Source organism: Ceratotherium simum, chromosome 4 (assembly GCF_057802395.1).
Source record: "Ceratotherium simum simum isolate JZ-2026a chromosome 4, ASM5780239v1, whole genome shotgun sequence".
NCBI lineage: Eukaryota > Metazoa > Chordata > Mammalia > Perissodactyla > Rhinocerotidae > Ceratotherium > Ceratotherium simum.
This window is the reverse complement of record NC_141903.1, coordinates 89768328-89785555: the sequence shown is the minus strand read 5'-3', so window position 1 is coordinate 89785555 and position 17228 is coordinate 89768328. Positions and strand designations below refer to the sequence as shown.

The 17228-nt window shown below is 44.6% G+C and overlaps 1 protein-coding gene across 1 annotated transcript in view; it reads left to right on the top strand.

Annotated features, from left to right (window-relative positions):
- ANKDD1B (ankyrin repeat and death domain containing 1B) overlaps window positions 1-17228 on the top strand; it is a 59281-nt gene that overhangs the window by 21804 nt on the left and 20249 nt on the right. Inside the window, exons 6-8 of the mRNA XM_087430339.1 lie at window positions 4712-4810; window positions 5775-5873; window positions 16783-16881. Of these exons, the coding sequence (XP_087286465.1) occupies window positions 4712-4810; window positions 5775-5873; window positions 16783-16881 (297 nt within the window). The remainder of the gene's footprint in view (window positions 1-4711; window positions 4811-5774; window positions 5874-16782; window positions 16882-17228) is intronic.

Here is a 17228-nt window from a genome sequence, read left to right as displayed (position 1 = left end):
GCCGTTTATGGAATTTTTGCTGAATTTGGTAACTTGTCAAATTTGATAACCCTGAAAGTAAACTTAAAAATGAAAAATGATTTCTAATAAAGAATTGCAACTCCTCAGACTTATTCACATGCAAAAAATTTAAATGTATTAAGTTAAAGCATATTAGGTTAAATACACATTAAGTTAATAAAGGAAAAAGGGAGCAAGAATTCTGGACCCTCCTTGTTTTTGTTCATTAGGGAAGGGAATCAGGGTCCTGAGCGTGGAAGGCATGGTGATTTGTGTGGGGCCTGAAGCCTGAGGCTCTGACTCCAAGCTCCACTGTCCTCTTGGCTGGAAAAATCTCCCTGTCTTCCAAGTGAGGGCAGTTACGAGACTGCATTGGACAGAGACCTACTTGAACATAATTAAAAAGGGTTGGGTGGTTAAAAAATGAAATAAGACATGATAAGAAACTATATTTTTTTAAAAAATGCATATTTTTGAAATTCCTTTTGCTATTTGGCCTAATGTGTACTAGAGATCGGAGAAAAATTTATATCTCGTTTTGCTTTCACCTCATCTTTCTTCATGCTACCTTTTGATATATTTATAAGAGATAGACTGCTTTAAATGTCCTTATTTTGTGTAATTTGGCTTTCACATTTTTTTTTTCTTGATGCTAACATTTTTAAAGGGCATCCAAAGTTTAAAGTAATAGCTGTTTTCCTCGTGGGGAAAGACATTTCATCTGTGATAACCTACCATTCCTTACCAGACTAGGCTTTCTTTGTGGGTGGATCCTCGGTCACTTTGTTTAGCCACGCAGAATACAAGGCTTTGTAGCAACCACAGGTGAAAGACTAAGGCCATATTAAAGTTGAACAGACCCCTGGTACTTCTAGCAGTGTTTGTCCCCAAGCTGCTAAATATGTAGTAGTTAGAATCCTTTGTTATGAGTGACAAAAATCCAGCTTAATCTAGATTAAGCAATAACAGTAATTTTTAAACTTCTAACTAAAGTGTTTGAGGGTGTATCTGGCTGGCTTCAGGCATGGCTGGATCTGGCTCTTTTTTTTCCCTCCAGCTCTTGGCTGCCTGTGTGTTGGCGTTATTGATAGGCATGCTCGTCACATGGTGGGAAAGATGGCTGCTAGCAGCCTCAAGTTTATATTCTTATGGATATTCTTTTTTGTGTGTATGAGGAAGATCGGCCCTGAGTTAACATCTGCCAATTCTCCTGTTTTTTTTGTTTTGTTTTTTTGCTGAGGAAGACTGGCCCTGGGCTAACATCCCTGCCCATCTTCCTCTACTTTACATGGGACGCTGCCACAGCATGGCTTGATAAGTGGTGTGTCACTGCACGCCTGGGATCCGAACCAGTGAACCCCGGGCTGCCACAGCGGAGCACGCACACTTAACTGCTTGTGCCACCAGGCTGGCCCCCTTATGGATATGCTTATAGATTTTGATTCATAAGAAAGAAAATGCCTCTCTCATCCAATGTTCATATATAAATCTCAAGAACAACTCTGGCCCTGCCTGAATCATGTGCCCAGCCCTGAACCAGTCGCTCTAATGACATGGGTGATGTGATCACTTCCTGGGGCAGGTAAAGCCTGGCAGTGGACAACCACATGGACTAAATGGCAGGTGTATGTGCACCTGGGGGGTTCCCCAAAGGAAAAGTGAAGTGCTGCTACTAGAAGAAAGAAATGGAGAGACGCAACCACGGTGTCCACTCTGGGACACAGTCCCTCGTGTTTTATTTTTGGTCTCTGTGGGTGAAGGGTGAACAAACCCCTTTTCCTTCTGCATGAGAATTTAAACTTTGGTTAACTTTCTGACTTTGAGTCCCTGCAAACAAGATAAAGATACAATATTAACTGTTACTAAGCAGTATTGTTTATGATAAAAATGACCTATAATTGGTACCTTGCATCTGGACCTGGAGGGACTACAGATGGACTATAAATACTAGAGGGCGAGCCATACTTTGGGGTTCTCTGAGTGCAGGGACTCCTGTAACCAACTCTCATGTCCCTTGTGGGGCCCTGGAAGCTAAGCCCAAGGAGTTGTTACAAGAGACGTTTGTTCCTGCGGGGCACCAGCCTTCTAAGCCAGGGTGGCACCACACCTGCCCAGTGTGGATCTTGTCACCTTGCAACTGAGCTGTCACCTTGGGGGCCCAAGACAACAGCTCCTGGACAGCGTGGGGAGCATGGTAGGACAAGGAACAGCTGACACGGACGAGCTGCAGTTGGTGTCCTGCGTCTTCTGAGTAGGCTGGTGTCGGGTGTGGCCTGAGATAATTTTGTGAGTCTGAAATGTTTAGTTGAACGTAAAAAGATGCCCTAGTGGGCATTGGAATCACTCTCGTAATTCTGTGAGATGGGGCAGTTGCTTTAAGGAAGCCCTGCTAGTGAAAGGTGACAGAAGCTCAACTCAAACTACTTAAAAAAAAAAAAAGGAATTTATTAACTTATTCAATTAAAAACTTCAGGCATGGGTAACTTCAGGTATGAGTAAATCCAGGAGCTCAAATGACATCAGCAGGGCTGTCTCTTTCTCCAGTTGCCAGCTCTGCTTTCCACTGTGCTGGCTTCATTCTTAGGCAGGGTCTCCTTATCAGATGGCCAAGAGAGCTACTGACAGCTTAGCTGATGACTCTAGAGTAAAGATAGACCGTGCCAGAAAAAGCCCACGGTTGACTGCGATTGGCCTGGCTTGGCATGTGACCGTCCCTGACCCAAACACTGACCAAGGGGAAGATGGTGGACGAGGCAGGAGCCTGTAGTTGACAGCCCCACAAAAACGCTGCGCCGGGGCTGTTCTCCAGCGGAAAAGCCGGTGGGCAGGAGACAGGTCACCTGTGCTCTTTTGTCCTGTTCCAGTGCATTCACAACCTTGAAAGGCCTGCTTCCTCCTTTTCTTGTCACCTCCCTCCCCAGCCGCACGCACAGGCTGGTGCTGAGTTATGTACCGCTGTAAGTCACCAGCACTCAGTCACTGCATTTCATTATGCTTACTTGTTATGTGTCTGTCTTCCCTGTTGCACTCTGAGCTTCTCAAGGATGGGGCAGTATACTCTCATCTCTCGCTTAGCACAATATCTGGCATATTCATAGGTGCTCAATAATTGTAGAATAAGTGAATGAATGATGGATAAAGATGTGTGTAAATGTTTTCATCTAGTATCTAATCAGTGCCTTTCATCCCCGTTTTGGTGATTTGTTTGTGTGGACCTTTATCTGTTGTCACCATTTGCAGATGTTTGTATCAACTAGACACAATTTTTGGTCTCTCATTTCCAAAGAGTTGTTTGTGGCTCAGGACTAGATTTTGCTCTTAGTTAGATCTAACTTGCAGTCAGAAAACAGAGGGCCCAAGCCCTTCCTTTTGCCCTTCCTTAGTGATTTAATGAGAATGACAACAAGAGTCAGGCCTGCAGACTCTGAGGGGTGGGAGCTGTAGGCCTCATTGGCAACATATCTGGCTCAGGAATGATGAATTAGGTGCCACCCTGTTTCTCTGGCTTCTGTACATGCATGAATACAGAGCTCCACGTGGCTGATCCTTGTCAACATTTTTTTTTCCATTTATTATTTCAGCATTTTTCCTTCCTTTTTCTTCCACTTATTGGGGAATCATGAGCTGTTATCTCAAGTTAACAGTGACCATGATCTTTTCTTTACCGCGTTAGTAGGAGATCAGATGATAAATCGCAGAATCAGGAACCTTCTTACAAAGAGGCTCGTTGTGTCTTGTTTTTTGTATTTCAAACATCTCGCTAAGCTTTTGGTTGATAACACACCAAGCCAATTTGTGAGTGTTTTCTTTAATTGAAGAAAATGCTTCTGCCTCTATTTTGCCACCCTGACATCCTTTTCCTCCTTTTAAATGTCTTGAGTTAGAAAATTAAGTTCTCTATTGGGCTTCCATTTTTCTTGATGACATTTTGGCTATTGCGAGTGCAGTCTCCACCGGCAGCGTGAAAAGTTGGAGAAATGAGCATAATGAGAAGATTCTACGTTTGAACTTTCCTTCCGCACCAAGTGCATATGAACATCCCCCTTAAGTGATGTTCTCTGGGTGATGCCAAGTTTCTCCATTCCATTTCATAAAGACCTGTTCTCAAGAGTTTTCCTGTTGATTCTTAGTGAACGTTGGAGGTAAATACATGAGCAAGCCCGGAAGGCCTACGCAGAAGCAGTGGATGAAATATCATTTCTGAAGCAGCCATGTAAACATTCAGCCTGGAGAATTTCTGTTCAGACCTTTTTATCGGCAAGGCAAGGCTTAGTGTGTGACGCGCAGGTGCCTGAGACAGGGTCTGGCACATCACAGCTTCTCAATAAATAGTGGAGTGAAAGAACTAGTCAGTAAACACAGAAAGTAGGTAAAACTGCTACATTTGAAAGGGACTCTCGTTGTCTGGCTGTGAGGTGGCGCCTTCCCAGGTGCTTAGGAGGACCATTTCTGGACAGGACTTTTCTGCCCCCGTAACAATGATTCCGTGCTGGTGTGGAGTCCCCACAGCTGTGGGCAACAGCTCAGAGCTGGATCTGGTTGGGAGTCAGAAAGATTGATATCACCTTCCCCTAAGAAGGGCCTGGAAAAGTATGACCAGAAGCACCGCCTTGGCCTCCTCGTCACCCCCAAAATGCCACCTGCCTTGTCGGTTGTCTTGCTTGTTCAATAAGCGTGTAATAAATGCTGGAGGTTTGTGATTGATTTCCAGAAAGGAAGAAAACCATTTCTTTTGGCAGCTGAGAGGGGCTACGTTGAGATGATAGAAAAACTGACCTTCCTTAATCTGCATTCTTCAGAAAAGGACAAGGTAAGTTGGACTTTTATTTCTTTGCTGAGAACGAGAGGAAGGGGAGTGACCGTTGGTGTGTGGATTTGGGGAAGGCATCTGGGTCAGGAGCAGAGTTGTTCAGTTGTTACTACAGTCAGAATCATGGAATGTCCAGATGGAATGGACCCACTTTTGCAGTGGATTGTCCAGAATGCCAGTTTTCCCTCTATAAATGTTTGTGAAGTCAATTGACTGCGTGGATTTTTCCACTGTCAACTGCAGGCCTCTCTTTTCTTCCCCTGAGGTCTGCTGGAGACTCAGCCCCACCTGACTAGGGAGGGAAACCCCAGTGAACATCCAGATCTATGTGCACATCGTTGATTTTGTGTGTGTGTGTGTGAGGAAGATTGGCCCTGAGCTAACATCTGTTGCCAGTCTTCCTCTATTTTTGTATGTGGGATGTTGCCACAGTATGGCTTGACGAGCAGCGTGTAGGTCTGCTCCCGGGATCCAAACCCATGGACCTTGGGCCACTGAAGTGGAGCGCACAAACTTAACCACTATGCCACCAGGCCGGCCCCCATCTTTGATTATTTTTTTAGGAGAAATTCCTAGATGGGGAATTGTGAGTCAAAGAGTTCTGCACATTTTAAAATCTTTTGGTATACGTTGCTAAAACTAACCCCCAGAAATCTTTCACCAGTTTAGCTTCACCTAGGTTATCTGGAATTACTTTTATTGTCCACTTTTTGATAGCAAATTAGCTGCCAAGGTAGAACAAGGAGCATGGGCGGTTTTTTTGTACTGGCACAAACAGCTGTGTCTTTTCATTTAGAACTTTAAAAAATTATAAATTTCACTTGAAACTGTGGGTAACATTGCTCACACTCTGAACCACAACTTTAGCCAAAATGAAACCTCCCAGAAGCCCCACCGCAGCCCTGACCTTTGGAGGGGTGTGTTGCTCAGTGCAGGGACTCGACCGTGAACGTCTCTGTTGCAGGAGGGGAACACCGCCCTGCACCTCGCAGCGAAGCATGGTCACAGCTCTGCGGTCCGGGTGCTGCTAACCCAGTGGCAAGAAATAAATGAGACCAATGAGGTACGTGGAGGTGCTCATGACAGGTGGGCCCAGGATTCAAAAGCAGAAGGGTGCAAGAAATGGCTTTAAGGAGGGAATGGGAGGAAAAGAAAGATGTTAAGTGCCACAGGGTGTAAAATGTGAGATGAAAAGATTCCTACTTTTTTCTTTAAAGTGTCCCACTGCACATCATTTGTTAATCCATTTATTTATTCACCCACTCACTCAAAAAATTTAGTATGTACTCTATGCTAGGTATATATTCTTTTTCTAGAAGCCTATGGGACAAGAAGGGCTTGTAAAAAATACCGTGTCAGGCTACATGCAATAATAGATGTGTATACAGTATGCTGTGGGAACACAGAAGAAAATCCATTTCAGAAATTACAGTCTTCGCAGAGGGGGTGATACATTATCTGGGTCTTGGCATTTGAACGGACGTTGGTAGGAGGGGGTTGAAGAGGGCACTTAGAGTATTTCAGACAGAGGGAAGAGCCCTGTATAGGAAAAGAGGCATGGAAGACCCTGCGTGTCCTGGGAATGACAAGTTCAGAGCGGCAGGGACTGAGGATGGTGGGCCAGGAAAGGGGGGAGCCCAGTGGGCCGAGGCAGAGAGAGGAAGAAGGGCTGTGCTCACCGTGACGAGGGTTTGGCTTTGACCTGTTGGCGGCAGAGACCTTGAAAGGTTTTAAGCAGCAAAGAGGGATGGGATCCATCTTGGGCGTAGGCAGGTGACTGTCACAGTGGTTTGAAGGGAGGATTGGCAGTGGGGAGTCCCAGTTAGGTGATGGCTGAAATGGCTGAAGCAAGAGCTCTGGAAAGTGTCTCACCGAGGCCCTCACAGGCAGCAAACAGGATGAGGCGACAGGAGGAGTAGAGGCCACAGGACTTGTGACCAGGGAATAGGGAGAAGGAAGACTTTCTGACCCGCAGCTCTCTGGCTTAGACTATTGGCAGGGTGGGGTGCCCATCCCTGAGCTGTGGAGTGTAGGGGAGGAGCAGGTGAGCGAGATCGGTGACGGTGACGAGGGTTTGGATGGATTCCCTTTGAGGCACAGGCGGGGAGGAGGTAAGTTCAGGTGGAGAGCGGTAGGGAGATAGGAACTGGGCCTGGGGTTCAGTGGAGAGGCTGTGGCCGGGGAGGCAGATTTGTGAGTCATCTGTTCTGGGTAAAATGACTTTGGGTCAATGACATTTGGGCTGGCTCTTTGAAACTCAGGTGAGTGGAGTCCTCTTGGACTTCGTAGTTTAATGTTCTGATATATTCTAAACTTGACATCTCTCCTAAGAGATACTGTAAGAAGTAATATCATAATCATTTCATTTAAGATACCATTGATCGTAAGGCTCATCATTATTTTATGTAATACTAAGAAAAAAGAATGCTGCCAATTGAAGTATCACACAAAAAAGCTTTCTTGTCACTTAGAGTATTTTATACCTGATTGAGAGAGTTCTTAGACTTTCATCTTAGTTTTTTATCGTCCATATATAAAGGAACAAATAAACAAGATAAGTTGGTTAAGTATTCCTCTACTTCACACGGTGAGTCAGATTCTTCTAAATCACTTTCTTGCTCAGAGTCTTGATGTCTCGCTTTTCCAAACAAAATGTTGTCCTCTTTGCCTTCAGAGGTGCTTGTGATGCAGCGTTTCTTCAGAGGTACCCTGCTATAGTGTATGACGTTTTCTTCTAAGCCCCTGACACCCTTTCTGATTTACTGCACATCACAAGCAGTGACAGCTATATCACGTCTGCCACCTGGTCGACTGAGATTGTGCGATGCACCCTGATCTCAGATATGTTGACACTGAAACAATATGTGACTTAGAATTGGTGGAGTACGGTCATAAAAATAGCAACTGTGGGCAACATGATGGAAGCTGGAGGCTCTGAAAGTGAACATGTGTGATCCCGGGGACAAGTCAGTATTCCCTTTGGCCCAGAAGCCCATCTGCCTGGTCCCATGTGTCTCTGGACCCAGGCAGGCAGAGGTGAAAAGCAGGGCTCTGACTGCCTGGGTCTGGTCCCGGCTCCATCACTGTCTATCTGGATGATCTTGGGCATGTTACTTAGCTCCTCTCAGCCTCAGTTTCCTCATCTGTAAAATAGCCTCATCAGGCCATAGTAAGGTTTACATGGAAAGGCTGTGTCACACACTTAGTACAGGGAATAGTGCCTGGCACGTGGTGAGTGTGCGAGTGGTGCCTGTTGTTGTCCTGGGTGTCATCTGGTGCAGTAAGTGGGAGTGTGGTTCCCATCCATGTCAGTGGTATATACTCTTATCGTCCTCATTTTCTCCCCAGTTCCTGGGAGAATGTAAGCCAGGCTTTCAGCTGAGGATCATGAACAAAAATGGAGCCTTCATTTGTTTATTGTTATGTGTGTGTTCACTCTTTTCTGACCGTCTGGCACAATGATGATCCGATTTAATAGGTTTAACTTACTTAAAGAAGATCCGGGACTTGGGTCTTCTTGAATGAAAGTTATGAATGATACGTGGGAAACTCAGAAAGAGCATGAATCTCAGGCGTGATTGGCCTTCACAGAGCAATATAGAGATCAAGTCCTGTATTCACAGGGTTTAATTTAAAGTCTTAGTCGTGCTTGCCGTGCTCTGTTTTAATGCTTTACTGCTGGAATGTGTGCACTTGGGTTTCATTTTAGCTATTTTCAAGTTAGGGCACATGGGAGAGAACTCATAACGTCCAACAAACAGTAATTGCAGCTTATGAGAGGTTTCATTTGCACAAAGTGAAGTGTCCAGTGATAATATTAGCCTTTTGGATACGGCCCATAATGTTCGTAGCGTCTTGGGCTGCCTGTGTTTCCTGATAGAAGCTGTTGCCGGAGCAGCTGGAGTGACCCACCTGAAGACGCTCTAGAGTGGTGGTCTCCAGCATCCTTGCTGGCAGACGCCGACCAGGAAGGAAAGTCTGAGTGTGCATCTATCACATACAGAGTTATAATTAAGTTACACATTACAAAACGTATGCCAGAAATATACATTTAACAAGTTTGAGATAAAAATAAACATAAATAGCAGTTCTCATATTTTCCCCACACTGGAAAGATTATCTTGTATACATACATCTGATGTATTTTCCTTCCAGTTTTCTCTGTGTTCCTCTGCATATATATTTTTAGTGGCTGCTCAAAATTCATTTAGTGTATTATTTATTTAGTTAGTTTATTTCAGCTTTTCTTTATTATATGTTATCATGAACCTCTTTGTATCTAAACCTTAGTCTGAATTCCTCACTATTTCCTATGGGTTTATTTTTAGAGGTAGGATTGTTGGGTCAAAGATATGGACATTTATTAAGCTCTTGATATGTTAAAGATGTGAATTCTTTCCTTCACATTTTTTGCAAATATTTTTCCACTGGGATTTGCCTTTTGGCACCTCTTTTGCTAGAAAAATGAGAGGGTGGATTATGAGGAGACATTCCTTTGTAATAGATGGCTATCCCAGGCACTCAGGTAAAGCAGCCCGGGATAGTTTTTCCATCTCGATGGGATGGGAACATTGGTTCCATGCTCTTGTGTCCCTGTTAACGTGATTGTTCATGTCTAATTAGCTACAAGTAAAACCTTCTCAACTCGTCCTAATGCACTTGTTAAGCAGAATAACGTCCAGCAGGGGAAATGGTTGGGGAGTGGGGAAGGAATTCTCATTTCTTCTCAATATTTTTAGGAAAGAATCTGCATGAGGAGGGGGAAATATCCAAGTAGCTATTGTGTGAGAACATTTCCTTCTTTTCTCTCTGTTTTGGCCTAAACTAAACTCACTATTTCCTACTTGTGTTCATCATAATGAGTTTCAGGAAACTTAATTACTGAGATAGGGTATTACTTTTCTTTAATGACATACAACATTTTAAATTAGTTTTAAAGGTTAAAGCTGTACTTGGTACAAATGTGCTTCTATTTCTGTATGTTTCAGACTGCATTATAATGCCTTATTTCCAAGATTATCTTTCTTTACAGGCTGTTACTTTCTTGTGGGCAGGGTCTGTGTCCTATTCGTCTTTCCAGTCCTGATGCCTAGGTATCTAATAAATGTTTGCTAGTAGATGTCTAATAAATGTTTGCTAGATAAATTAATCAAAGTTAAGAGTAAGAGTGGTGGAGAGAAATCTGAGAGGAGGCAGCCCAGCAGGGTAGTTAAGGGTGCAGGCTTTGCAGCCAAACAGCTGGACGTGGGTCCTGGCTTTGCCACTTTTAGCTGAGGCTTAGCTTCCTTATCTGTAAAATGGAGATAATATTAATCCCGACCTCATAGGGTTGTTGTGCAATTTAACTGTGCCAAAGCATACAGTCTTGGCAGTATTTGTTGGCACATAGATGCTCAATGGATGCTCTCCATCATTAAGAGTAATGCACAAAAGATAGAGAGAAAGCACGCTGTTCCTCAAGTAATTTCATTCCATGCCAAGAGGCAATTAATTTTAACTTGTTTCCTTTTGTTAGAATGGAGAAACCCCTTTCTTCCTGGCTGTTGAAGGAGGTCATGAAGAATAAAGCAAAGTGCTAGTGGCAGCAGGAAGTGACATCAATGTTCCAAATAAAGTACGTGCTCTGTGCCACGTTCGCTCATGCGGTGGGAGGGGGGCTCAGAATGTTCTTTGGGTAATCTGGTCCTGCATTGATCCCCTCACTGGGCCTTTGTAGAATTAATATTTCTAATTTGCTTTGTTTGGGGTAAGAATTAATTATTTACCTCTGATATTCCCCAGTTAATGTCCCCTCAAAAGCAATGCCATTCTTTCTGTTTATTTGGGGAAGGCATAATTGAAAGTGGGGCAAAAGGAGCAGATAGTTGTTACTTCTCAAGTACGGAGACACTCTTATGCTGCTTGGTTTTTGCCCTGGCAGCTAGTATATTCCTGGCTTAGACGTAGTAGAGGCTGAAGTAAAAATCACTGTGTGAAAGCCCAAGTGGTCAGTCTGGAGCCTGAAGAAGATAGGACGGTGCCTTCTGCTAATTACCATATACCTTGGTGCTAAGATTCTTTCACACTTATCTTCATTTTTTTTGTGTGTGTCTGAGGAAGATTAGCCTTGAGCTAACCTCTGTTGCCAATCCTCCTCTTTTTGCTAAGGAAGATTGGCCCTGGGCTCACATCTGTGCCCATCTTCCTCTACTTTATATGTGGGATGCCGCCACAGCATGTCTTGATAAGCAGTGGTTTATGTCTGCGCCCAGGATCTGAACCCGCGAACCCCGGGCCACCAAAGCAGAGTGCACGAACTTAACCACTACACCACTCGGCCGGCCACCTATCTTCGTTTTTTAGATAAGGAAACTAGAATTTACAAAAATTAAGGAACTCATCCAAAATTGCTACCGAACTTCTTAATTGCAAGTTTGTGTGCCTGATGGACGGTAAGCCAAACACTGAGACATTGGCGCTTGGAGATGGAGAAAGTTGTATTCGAATTGGCCAAGATGAGAAGGTGGGAGCATGGGTTCTCTCAAATCTGCCTTAACAAGAACAGAAAGCAGGGAGTTTATAGAGCTAAGGGGCTTGGCAGGAGGAGCTTCGGAGAAACAAAGGGGTCACTCCTGATGAGCCCCTGGGCAGTCTGACTTCTGGGATTCAGTGGCTGCTGGGGGCCAGCCATCCAGTGATCGCAGCCTCCCTGAAGGCATTCTCTTTCTTCTGCAAAACAAGCTCACAAACCCTTAAGACCGGAGTCACCCCTCAAGTTAAACAAGAAAACAGCAAATTGACAAGATTCGTCTATATCTGTGTTGGGAACAAGGTCAAAAGGCAATCCTGTTCTTACTGGATATCGACAGAACCCTCAGGTACCCGGCTTCAGGATCATATGACTGATAGTGGCAGTGCAGGGATTCAAGCCCGGCGCCTGAGCTCCTCACCATGGCAATGGCCTGATTTTCAGATGGTTTTAGTTTCGTTTTCTGTTTTTCTAATTAATTTTAAATTATAATGAAAATAACCAAAAAATTTGAATAGTACCAAAGGGTATATGATAAAAAGTGTCTTATTCCAACTCCTCATCTCAATTTCACCTCCCCATACCTAACAGTATTAATAGTTTATTTAATCTTGCAGGAATTTTCCAGGCATTCACATGGAAAATGTGACTAAACACAGGCACATCTACATACCGACCCCACATGAGTGGTAGCTATGTATATACATATATATATATACATACTGCTCTGCACCTAGTTGTTGTTGTTTTTAATTGCCAGTATATCTTGGAGATATCTCCATATCAGCACAATGTATTCCTCTTCAGAACGTACAAAGTTAAACACTAGAATCAAGAATAAAATCCCTAACGAGTAATGTTTTCTACCCTGTGCTCGGCCGGCAGGAGTGTCCATTTGTATGACCCTTTGAAAAGCAATCTGTCACTTTCCTTTCCACCCATGTTTGGGAAGTTATGTTAAGGGAATAATCCTAGAGGGGGAAAGAGCTACATGCAGTGATAGATGTTAAAGTTACTCCGATAGCCAAGAATTAGATACATCCGTAAGTGCAGCGAATGGTGGGGGAGGGCTCAGTAAAAGCTCTGTGTGCCTATTTCTTGGAAAATTATGTAGCCATTAAAAGATATTAATGAGGGCCGGCCCTGTGGCTTGGTGGTTAAGTGCGCGCGCTGCGATGCTGGTGGCCCGGGTTCGGATCCCGGGTGCGCATCGAGGCACCACTTCTCCGTTCATCCTGAGGCCGAGTCCCGCATACAGCAACTAGAAGGATGTGCAGCTACGACATACAACTATCCACTGGGGCTTTGGGGGGAAAAAAATAAAATAAATAAAATCTTTAAAAAAAAAAAAAAAAAAAAGATATTAATGATAAATACTAAATATATTGCAATATAGAAAAATGTTCATGATAGAACCCTAATTGAAAAAACAATATGTGTTTGTACATATATTTTCAGCATATAAAATTTATATATATGTGGACAAGATTGCGAGAAGGTGGAAAATGAAGATAGTGTGTGGTGATTCCCACTGAGGCTGCAGGTTATTTATGTGATAAGTGAAGGCAAAGTTAAGAACTCATGGGGCCCAGGAAAGGTTCAGGGTGTGGAGGGCTGTACTGTTCTTCAGTCATTACAGAGGTGCCTCCTGCCCCCAGTCTGCAGCCACCTTCAGTCCCTGGAAAGCCCTCCCTCCTGGCAAGATCCCCTTGGGCTCTCACCTTTGGCCCACTCCAGTGCTCTGTGCCCTCCCTCCCTCCTGTACTCAGTTTCTCGCCCTCGGAGGGCTTGTGCCGTGTAATGGCTTTCACATGCTCGGTCTCCCTACCTGACTAGGACTGCAGGCTCCACGTTGTCCGTATCCTTATGGCCTCGGCCTTATCTAGGCAGCCTGGAAATTGTCTGAAGTCCGTTTTTCAGCTTTTACATGATCTTGAGTTTTCCCCCTGGGGTCATTAGCACAGTTCCTGCCCCCACTGGCTGTCCACACCTGTCTCCGCCCAACCCAGTGAAGACCCCGGGGAAACAGTGTGAAGCGAGGAGCCAGCAGCACAGACGCACGTTACCGTGGGGCTGCATTAGACTCATCTTGCTTTCACATCTGTAGGCGATCACTCTGTTTGATCTTGTGACGAGTGCTTTGATTCACCTGTGACATTGCTTAGTCTCGTCTCCAGGAGATTGCTTTTGTGTCCCCACCCCCAACCACGAGGAGGGCGTAAGGAGTTGAGTCATTTCTGCGGAGGGAATGGGAGTGAGATGATGGGTTCAGTGAAGGCGGAGGCCTCCTGCATTTGTGCTGCGTGGAGAGGCTGCCCTGAGTCTGGGCACCAGGCTCTCCTCTGGGCCCTACTGACTGCCAGCGCCAGGGGAGACTTTTGTAGACCCTAGAACTCATTTCTGGAGGCCCTACCCTCACGTCTTATCAAACATATTTAAGTGCTCCCACATTCCACATTAAATACATTTTTTTTTTTTTTGCTGTAAATTATTTTTAAAGACTTTTTAATTTGTGCTTTTACAATTATTTGGTCATGTAAATCCCCCAATGTATGATTGACTCTGATTTCTTAGAACTCTATGCATACTTGGGAATATGAGGGAGGTGAAAAAATTTAACCTACCAATGGTTTACGAATGTAATGAATATTTTATGAATATTACATTTAACAATCAATGAAGTAGGAGTATGTCAATTAAATATTTATTCGCTTCAATTTGGGATTTTCTTTTGGTATCTTGGATCAATTTTTTTTTAAGATTTCAGATACTTCTTTCACTCTTAAAAAGTCTGTAGGGGGCCCAGCCTGGTGGTGTAGTGGTTAAGTTCAGCACACTCCACTTCAGCAGCCTGGATTTGCGGGTTTGGATCCCAGGCACAGACCTACACCACTCATCAAGCCATGCTGTGGCCGCATCCCACATACAAAAAGATAGAGGAAGATTGGCACAGATGTTAGCTCAGTGGCAATCTTCCTCAAGCAAAAAGAGGAAGATTGGCAACAGGTGTTAGCTCAGGGCCAAGCTTCCTCACCAAAACAAAAAAAATAAAAGGAAAGAAAAGTCTGTAGGCCCTACACACTGTGCCTGTGGTGCTTCATGGGTAAAATGCAACAGACTTCCCCAGCTCTTCCTACTGTAGGGTTCCTGGCTTTGGGTTCTTCACGAACTTGTTTCCGCTTCAGATTTTCCCATTGGGGGCACTTCTTACCATTCTTATCTCAGTCTAAATGTCACGCTATACAAGAAGCCTTTCTTGCTCACTCACTGGGAAGTGGCCATCCAGTCATACTCTTTTACTTCTCATTGTAGCACTTATCACTAGCTGATGTTATTCTTCTAATAACATCTAGAATCTAATAAACAGATTTATTCTAAGTGTGCTGATTTACGGATGTGCCAATCTACCCATCTGTAGATCCCGTGGTTGTCCACCCCCACTGGACTGTAATATCAGAGAGCTTGTCAGTCTAGTCCTATCCCCCACTAGCTAACATAGTGCCTGGCGCAAAAGTGCTCAGTAATTTTTTGTGAAATGAATAAAATGATAGTTATGGTTACTGTACACATTTACTAACTCATTTATTCTCCCAGTATTGCTATGGTTTGAGAGAAAGGGGTAGGTTGGTGTGGTAGGCAGAATAATGGCCCCCAAAGATGTTCACATCCTAATCCTTAGAACCTGTGAATATATGTTACATGGCAAAGGGGAATTAAGGTTGCTCATCATCTGATCTTAAAATGAGATTATCCTGGATTATCCAGGAGAGCCTGATGCTGTCACCAGGGTCCTTTAAAGCCAAAGAGGGAGACGGGTGAGGAGGTCAGAGGGATGGAGTATGAGAAGGACTCAGTGCACCATTGCTGGCTGTGAAGATGGAGGAAGGGGGCCGTGAGCCAAGGCATGTGGGTGGTTCTACAAACTGGAAAAGGCAAAGAAATGGATTCTCCTGAAAGCCTCCAGAAAGGCCTTTATTTTGGCCCCATGAGACCCATTTCAGACTTGTGACCTCCAGAATTGTCAGATAATAGATTTGTATTGTTTAAGCCACTAAGTTGGTGGCAATTGGTTATTAGTGCCATAGAAAACTAATATAGGTGGTTATGTCGTTTTTACAGAGGAGGACAAAGAGGCCCATGCTTGAGAGGCCCCCTCCAAGGTCATGTAGGTATTTCGTATCAGCTCAAGCCAGACTGCAGTCAGTCGGAGTGTGTATCCTTCCTGTTAGCATCTGTACCACTTGTCTGTTGCTTCATAACAAACCAGCCCAAAGCACAGGGGCTTAAAACAGTGTATTATTATCTTGCATGGCTCTGACGGTTGACTGGGCAGGGCTGGGAGCTTCTTACTTGGGGTTTGTTATGTGGCTATGGTCAGATGTTGGCCAGATCTTGAGTCATTTGAAGGCTTAACTCAAGTGGACGTCCACAGTGGCCCACTCCCATGTCTAGCGGCTGAGGCTGGCTGTCAGCGCTCGACCAGAGCACCAACATGTAGTGTTTCCATGTGCCTTGGCCGTCACACAGCACGGCAGCTGGCTTCCATGAGGTAGGGAGCAGAAACTGCCAGGCCAGTTAGGGGCCACACTGGGAACTGGCACACTGTCACTTCTGCCGTATTCTGTTGGTCAAAGCAGTTACAGGGTCCCCTCAGATTCAACGAGGTGAAGAAATAAACCCCACTGCTTGATGGGGAAGTGGCACGGTCATATTGCAGAAGAGCATGTGGGGTGGGAGATACTTATGCAGCCCTTTTAGGAAAACCTTATATCCTACAGCATCCTTATTTGGAGGACCTGAAAATACTCTGTAGCAATCTTAGAATTAATCAGTAAGTAACTGTTCACTGACCTTGTATTATTGCAAGGCACCGTGCTAGGCCTTTTGGAGGATGGCAGGATGATCGAGAGCAGGCGCTGACCTAAAGCGGTTTGCCATGTAGCATGGACACTGGGTGAGGACCGTTGGGCACAGGGAGCAGTAGGAGGCGGTGGGTGCAGAGGGAAGGGGAGGTGCTGAAGGAGTTGAGTGACGGGCCGTGAGGGAGCGCTGTACACAGGCAGCATTGTGCCAAGCCTTGAAGCCCCGCCTTCAAAGGGAGACTGCTGTCAGGAGGCGTTTCTTGGGGCCAATACCAAGCCAGCTGGTGTGGCACAAGGAGGGGGTTTGCAGGGTGTATAGCGAGAAGACTTGGTCCTAGTCCACTTCACACCTCCGAAGAAGGGAAACAGAGATTTAACTCATATTTGCCTGGGGCACGTGTTACCTAGGACTTTGACTCTTTTATGGGAGACACTTAGAAGCAACAAAGAGCCCCCCAAAATAATTAGAAACACGATGGATTTTCTTTTTTAAATAGTCATACTATTTCATAGCATTGATTGACTACCATGTGCTGAACAGCAGAAAGCATGGTGGATTCTAATGGGGATCCTTCCCTGCCCTCTCCACCTGTCTCTTGCAGCTCAACATCAGTGCTTTGCAGATAGCAATGCAGAATGGCCACGCATCCCTTGTTAGCTTTCTTCTCCATGAGAACGTGGATCTGCGCCAGAAGGTGGAAGTGAGTCTCTTCTCATAACTCGGCCTTTGATCTGGCTCTGTGAGGATGGCTGAGTGGGAGATGCTCCTCACAGATACCTGGGGGGATGAGGTATTCACAAAGGAGGAATTCTTTCTGGGAAGGCAGACCAACTTCTGTTGGAGACTGAGACTTAATCTTGAGAAATAAAATCCGAGGGATGAATTTTAGAAAGTCACTGAAGTTCATGAACAGAATGAAATCTTTGTAAGTATTGATATTTGCTGCATGAAAACTTTCTCGTGTCTAGGGGTGCCATTATTCTTTTATTAAATTTATCAGTCTGGGAAAATGATGAAGCTGCTGTGAATAGGAAGGAGAATGGTAAT